The sequence below is a fragment of the Egretta garzetta genome, unplaced genomic scaffold (assembly GCF_000687185.1).
Source record: "Egretta garzetta isolate BGI_Z169 unplaced genomic scaffold, ASM68718v1 scaffold41, whole genome shotgun sequence".
NCBI classification, from domain to species: Eukaryota; Metazoa; Chordata; class Aves; order Pelecaniformes; family Ardeidae; genus Egretta; species Egretta garzetta.
The window spans coordinates 1,162,357-1,169,754 of NW_009258755.1; the positions used below are offsets into that span (position 1 = coordinate 1,162,357).

Genomic DNA, 7,398 nt, shown 5'->3' on the forward strand with positions numbered 1-7,398 from the left:
CCCTAGACCGAAACTCGTCCGGGAAAGTTGAAGGGTGGTGGGTTAAGGCCTCTCCTATTACTTTTTAAGTTTGTCACGCATTATCTGTATCCCTGTGATGGGTGCTTTAGCGACCATGTTTCATTAACTGTACTGTCATATACAAAGGTATCATCCTGAAACACGGTAAGAAGCTACTGTATTGGAAGTCCCCTTAACGCACATAGTATTTCCTTTGCTGTAAGACTGCTGTTACTCAAAATGCATTTTCATTCGGGCATGCACATCTAAACCCTTGAGAGGTTTGGAGGTAGATAATTTTGCAGCTTTGCTCTCTACTCTTGCATCAGTTCTCTTTGATTATCTTAGGACTGTGAGGAGAGCACCGAGGTATTGAAGAGAGTGGCAAGGTAGCTTAACAAATGCTGATATTACCAACCTTTTCATTATATGGCACTCACCATTCACTGATCCATTGCCTGAGAAACAACAGTTTCTAAATTGAAGCTAATTACATACTTCTGTATAAGAGCTTTGCAGATTTGTACCATGGATGGTTCTGAATTTCCTATCCAGACTATTTCCAGGTAGGCTCTGGGGTAAACCCAAGTGTGAATACGCTCTTCGAGATAGCTGCTACAAGCATAAAAGGAAGTAGATTTAGAGTTGGATTTTAGGTATTTTTACCCAGTCTGTTTCGCCTGTTTTTACACAGGCTTCTTGCATGACTAAATCTTTTAAGCAAGATGTTTCCCTTTTGGTTAAAGGAGCTATGGGTATTTCCAATTGCCTTTGCTTGTTTTCTCCTTGTTTGGGCTTGTTATTTTCAGACTGCCAGTAGGTGGCTAGAGCAAGATAAAACTGCTGTTTAAATTGTCTTTGTGTATACTTCAGCTAGAACGTACTGCTATAAGAGTACAGCATCTTCCACTAAAACGCATTTAGACTCTTACCAAGCACACTGATATTTTTTTTTTTTTTTTTTTCCCCCAGATCTGTCAGCTCACCCTAGAGCTGCCCCTAAACCCACTGGCTGCAAGAATCCTGTGTGAAGTAGCAGCTGTAGAATGTAAACCTAGGACTCTGGTAACAGCTTTCTGTTCTGCGCAGCTTGAACTTGTATCAGTTATGTTCCTCAGCCCACCAGTTAGCTTAGATCCTAGTAAGACATTCAAGCATCTTTTCCACTTTGTTTTGCTGGAGGCTAAGTAACTTGATCACATGCATGAAGCCTAAGGTAGCATTTAACTGGTGTGCATTTCCAGCTTATTTTAATATATGAAAGTTTTTGTGAGACATGCGTGTACACATTTGAAACAGTTTCAGATTGTTGCAGTAGCTCCACTGTAAGAGGGTATTTTTGGAGAAAGCATTATGGATGTAGCAGAACTACAGTTTGAGGAAGGGAGTTTGATTGCGGACGCTTTGCTGTTATTCAGATCATCCATAAAAGCAAAATAGCCTGAGGGAATATTAAGACTTTAACCTGTAAAAAAAAAAAAAAATAAAAATTTCACTGCAATATTTAAAGAGTACAACTGACAAAAGCATGCAGTAAAGAGTCAAATGCCAAGAGCTGCTATATATGGTAATGTATTTTTTACATATATATAAAAATATCTAAGTTGTTAAATGGTATGATTAATCCTGGAGGTGATAGCTGGTCTTCATTTTGGGGCTGTGGCTTGTAAAAAGTATTTTATATAGTTTGCAGGTAACTAATCAAGCATTTCTGCTATAAGAAAAGCTTACGCAAAGTAGACTCCCTAGAAGAAGTCAGATGCTTCCTCTGGTTTGCAAGCAGAACTACCAATGCACCAGTTGTGCTGTCTAGCAGTGTTAAAGCTCTTTGCAGTGTTACAAAGGGTTTGAAGGAGACTCTGGAAGGCTTTCATGGTATAATTTCAGGTCAATACAGAAGGGAACAAAACCCAGCTCTTCCCAACAGTGAAAATTTTCTGTGTTCATTTAAGTATCTAGTTTAAGCTTGTTTCTATGCAACTGAATGGCCATTTAGTTGAATTACAGTGTTTTGGACTCATTGTAGTACTTACTTTAAACAAGCAATGCCATTACCATTCCCTGCTTTGGTGCTAAAAAATTTCTAGGGTTCCAACCATGGAATCTCAGGTAATTCACTCATGTCAATTCTATGACAGAAAATTTAATTTCACCAAATTTAGTGTAACAACAAGTTCTTCAGACATGGTTTTGTAAAACTCTACAGCAATACCTGTCTTGCAGTGCTACTTCATATCCACTAATAGGAAAAGAAACTATAAAGCATGGCCAAAGAACTTTAGCAAGAACTTTATTCTATGAGGCACTTACATTCGGTATCATGTATAGTAAGGTATAGTGAAAAACAAAATACCACAAACAACTGGTAAAGAAAAAAACATATAAATACTTCCAGAGGAGAAATCACATTATAGTTCATGAGCCTAGTACGTTTTAAGCTTTTAGCATGGCTTCCACTCCCTGTTCACAGATGCAGCGTTTTAATTTTCAGTCTTCTCCTCCTGTGGTTTTCTAAGGCAGAATCAGGGCACCAGGAGAGCAAATCAAAATGTACAAGTTAACTAAGGTCTGACAACTGGAGATAAGCAATGAAAGATGACTACAGAGAATAAACCCCAAATAATTCAGATAGCAGGTGATTTCAGCTTGTCACCCAGCAGGTAGCTGAACACCACACAGCTGTCTGCTCACTCCCTGCCCTGGTGAGATGGGGGAGAGAATTGGAAAAAAGGGAAAACTCGTGGGTTGAGATAAAGACAATTTAATAGAACGGAAAAGGAAGGGGAAATAATAATAATGATAAAAGAATATACAAAACAAACTATGCACAATGCAGCTGTTCACCATCTGCTGACCGATGCCCAGCCAGTTCCTGAGCAGTGGCTGCACCTCCCTTGCCCCCCACCAGTTCCCCCATGTTTTTTGTTCAGCATGATGTCATATGGTATGGAATACCTCTTCGGCCAGTTTGGGCCAGCTGTCCTGCCTGTGCCCCCTCCCACCTTCTTGTGCACCTGGCAGAGTATGGGAAGCTGCAAGTCCTTAAATCTAAGCACTGCTTAGCAACAACTAAAACATCAGTGTGTTATCAACATTATTCTCGTACTAAATCCAGAACACAGCACTATGCCAGCTACGGGGAAGAAAATTAACTCTATCCCAGCCAAAACCAGGACACAGCTAGAGAAGTCGGAGATGGAACAGATGACAGAAGTACAGGCTTGGATGTTTCTCAGCCTCACAGAGGTCATGGGAACAGATGACAGAAATACAGGCTCAAATATCTGTCAGCCTCGTGGAGGGCATTTTAAATAAAAAGGTTTGTTGGGCATACTGACCCTATCTGGGGAACTTTCTTTTACTTTTCATTAGAATGGACTAAATGAAAGCGAAGATGAATGCAGTAACCAAGTTGTGCCACAAGACAAATACAAATCAACTTCTTTGAATAATACATCCTTTTTATGCATATAATACACAACACAAAATGTTTTATTTGAAAAATAAACATTTGATTCATTTTTAAAATAACATAGCAACTACATTCCACCATTTTGTCAAATCAAACAGATATCCTTAGGTTGCAAAGTGTTCATTTTAATGGTCAAGCCTTAAAAGGATCAACATATTTGATCTGAAAAGTGCTGCAGAAGTAAGGTTGATATAGAATCAGGTAGAACGATGTAGTGCAGATGTATACCCTTGCTAAGGGTTTGGGCTTTCTTGTTTGTTTGTTTTTGTTTTTTTAAAAACAAACCCATGGGACAGCATGCATCAGGGAGACCTGAAGGCAACTGTACCAGAAGCATGAAAGTACAGGCTATTTAAGATGCCACGTTAATGCACAGAAAACAGTCTTTCCTGTTGGATCTATCAGACGCATCAACTGCTAGTAAACCTAAAATATGACGTATTAAAAATCATCTGAGAATTCAATACAACTCTTCTGCACTTCTGATTTGGAGTTTTCTTAAAAATTTTAAAATGGCACTAGTGTTTTATGATAGCATACCCTGAGCAGATGTACACCAAAGGAAACGAATTTCAGTTTCCAAGCTTCTGGCGTAAAGGGGAAGAGAAGGAAGGCGTGTTTCCTTTCTACAATAGGAAGAATATCATAGTGCCTTTCAAACCAGTATATTCGTGTCAGTGTTTAATATATTACTGTCTGAAAAGCATAAAGCTTTGTACCCAAACACTTGCTTCATTCCAGCTGAATCTTGGACTTTATTCCACACCATGAGATCCCAGGATCTTCTTTCAGAGATCTGTCTTATCCTCATAACGACACATACATGCAGCTCTCTGGCTATCCAGGTATGGTTTACATCCTAAATGTATAACCGCATCAAACAACAGCTGAACAGTTGATTCACAAGCTGCAAAAGAGGAGTTAAGTTAAAAAGTACTCTTTGAATGGAATATGAAACTAACAGAAATTACTCTGGCAAACTGAGAATGATTTTAAGAAAGAATCAGTCTTCTCTGGGCATAGCAAATAGATTGTCAAATGAAAGACTGAACCAATACAGAATCATTTAAGTTGTGAGTAAAGACTTTTCATATGCCAACCAAAAGGAACAAGAAAATTCACTGCATGTGCAATCTTATCAGTGTTAGAAGCATCACTTAGTCTTGGGAAGATGAAAGAGCTGTTTTACCCCCTCACTTTTTGCATCCCAATTTACGCAGAGGGTGCTATCTTTAATAGCACCTCAACAGAACTGAGCAAATATTCACCAGTTCTAACACTAAACACTAACATGATGACTTCTTTGCAGCTAAATGAATTTGAGAAGTTCAAACATAGGCTTGTCCTAAAAACTGCTCTCAGTGGCACTACGTACTGTAAGTGACGTTGTCCAAGTTAAAAAGTATGGCTATGTCATGTATTGATCAGACGCAGGCCAACAACCAGGAGGAGTATCATACGTCCTGTTACGGAAGAACCTACAATTTATTCACTAAGGGATAGCATTAACTACTTCCACTATAAAAATGTGTTATTCTAATATCTTTAAAAAAAGAAGGAAGCAATTCAGTAGTTTCCTACAGTTTAATAGCAATCACACATAGTAGACATTTAGAACTCACTTAGCAGAACAGTGAATATTCAGCTATACTACAGTAAATGCAAGAATTATACATGCATTTTGATCAAGTTGTATTCCTGTATTCATACTCCTAAATGGGAAGCATTAATTTTCCTCCCCAAGGTTAGTTTTAATCCTGATCATTTTCCTATGCTGTGTCATTGCTCTGCTGTACAAGTGTCTGGGCTGCACAACAGAAGGACAGAACAAGGCATCTTTCAGCAATAGCATCAGCTTATGAAAATGGGGCATCACTGTGCTGCACAAAGATTCTTTGCCAAGTAAGCTCAGTTAAACGTGAAAGAAAAGAAAGGCTTTTTCACACTTACCCTGGACACTCTCTGAGATTCCAAGTGTTTTCTGCACATCTCTGCAAATTTTGGAGAGGCAGGACTGAAACTGCTCATCACAATCATTTTTTTTATTGCCACAAGTATCATAGCATCTGTCGTGGTGATTGCAGCACTTTGTCATCGAAGGGATACCAATGTCAAACTGTGAAGAAAATTCCCGCCCAATCCATTGTTTTCCAGTTAAGAAAGATACAGCCTATGAATAGGCTATAACAGTTAGAAACCAAAACCGAAGACAATCAATCCAGCTGCCATTCACTTATCTCTGTATTTTGCTGTTTGCCTCTAGTAAGCTGTGGTGGTTTGACCCAGGCCAGCAAGCCAAGCACCCAATGGAGTTTCTTGCTCAACCCCCAACCCCCTCCACAGAACAGAAGAGCAACAGCAAGAAAACTCGTGGGTCAAGATAAGGACAGTTTAATAGGTGAATGAAAGAGGGAAAAAATGCCCCAAAATAAGCAGTGTAAAAGCAATCATTCACCACGTCCCACAGGCAGATGCCCAGCTACTCTGAGCAACAGCCACTTTGGAAGCCAAACACACCACCACCCCCCTCCCTTTTTCCACTACTCCAGTTTTTATTGCGGAGCATGACTGTGCAAGGCGGAATATCCCTCTGGCCAACTCAGGTCAGCTGCCCCAGCTGTGTCCTCTCCTAGCCTCTTGCCCAGGCCCAGCCTACGCTCTGGGGTGGCTGATGGCTAGAGTGGGGAAAAAAAAGGGAAAGTCCCCAAGCTCTGCAACAGCTTTCAGCACCAGTCAAAACCATCAACAGTTTTAGCCAAAAATCCCAAACAGCACCATGCAGCCCGCTGTGAAGAAAGTTAACTCCATCCCAGCCAGAGCCAGTACATAAGCTAGCCCATATTTTCTTTCTAGCATTAAGGAAAATGGGTTAGCGTCGGTAAGAACAGCAAGAGTCAGAGCCAAACCCTCCACTCTCACAGGGCTACAGTCAGGGTTATTCAACGCTTGCAAGATCGTGAGAACAAAACATGATTAAAAAAATTAGAAATTGGTCATCATCATTCTATTTTACCCCTATAATACTTTATTTCAATTATGAAAATGTTTATGCTATGTTCGCTTATAATACTACTATTTTCCCTATGTTTTTACCAAAGCATGTGCTGGAGCTGATAAAAGCAGGGATGCTGTACATGGATGCTGTCTCATCCTTAGAATGGGGGAGGGAAAAACCTGCCCATATCGAGGAGAGTTGATGTATGAAGGACAAACAAAGAAGCCCCCAAATGGAAGTACTTGCCTGAACTCCAAATAAAGGCGATCCACAACCATTTGGTGGTGAAGGCTTATATCCGTAGCGAGGAAGGGGCTTTGATCCTGAAAAAGGTAATTTATCATGCCTCAGATTTTTTGCGCAGATTTCAGTACGGTCAAAACTCACCACAGGCATTTCTTGGTCTTGAGACAGTATGTTTTTAACTTAAACATGTATTCAGGCATCTGAGTATCAACAATTACTACCGAATTACAACTTGGGGGTACTAAGCATTTTTTTTTTTTTAAAAGGGGGACAAGACACCTGAGCAAGTGTTAATGTTAGCTTCCCAGCAAGACAGGGAATTCTACAGCCCAAGTTAAGGCAGGTTGTGGAGTTAATTTGAGAAATGACCCTTCACCTTGTTTCGGTATCGGAAACAAACTGAAGCCACAATTAAAAGTAATGGCGAAGAAAAAACGTATTTGAAATGTGCATATCGTAGCACAGAGGGGAAACGCCAGGGTGCCCTGGCCTCTCCTGTGGAGCCAGTCGGGGTGCCACCACCAAACCCATCTCCCGACCCAGCCAACAGTCCCACCCGGTGCGCCGGGGCAAGCCGAGCCAGCCGAGAGAGACCGAGAGGATCCACGTGAACCTCCCGATTCGGGGCGCTCCCGCAGCGCCGCTGAAAAGCCGGGCAAGAAACCCCTCGCCTGGAGCATCGCCG

At 40.8% G+C, this 7,398-nt stretch overlaps 1 protein-coding gene across 1 annotated transcript; it reads right to left on the reverse strand.

Moving 5' to 3' along the window:
* Nucleotides 1–2,828: 2,828 nt before the first annotated feature.
* PLA2G12A (phospholipase A2 group XIIA) lies at nt 2,829–7,393 on the reverse strand. The gene is made up of 4 exons (XM_035888893.1): nt 7,270–7,393; nt 6,714–6,871; nt 5,423–5,588; nt 2,829–4,379 (listed from the first exon to the last, which is right to left on the reverse strand). Exons 1-4 carry the CDS (start codon nt 7,391–7,393, stop codon nt 4,261–4,263), a joined length of 567 nt encoding a protein of 188 aa, XP_035744786.1. The 3' UTR covers nt 2,829–4,260.
* Nucleotides 7,394–7,398: the final 5 nt, after the last annotated feature.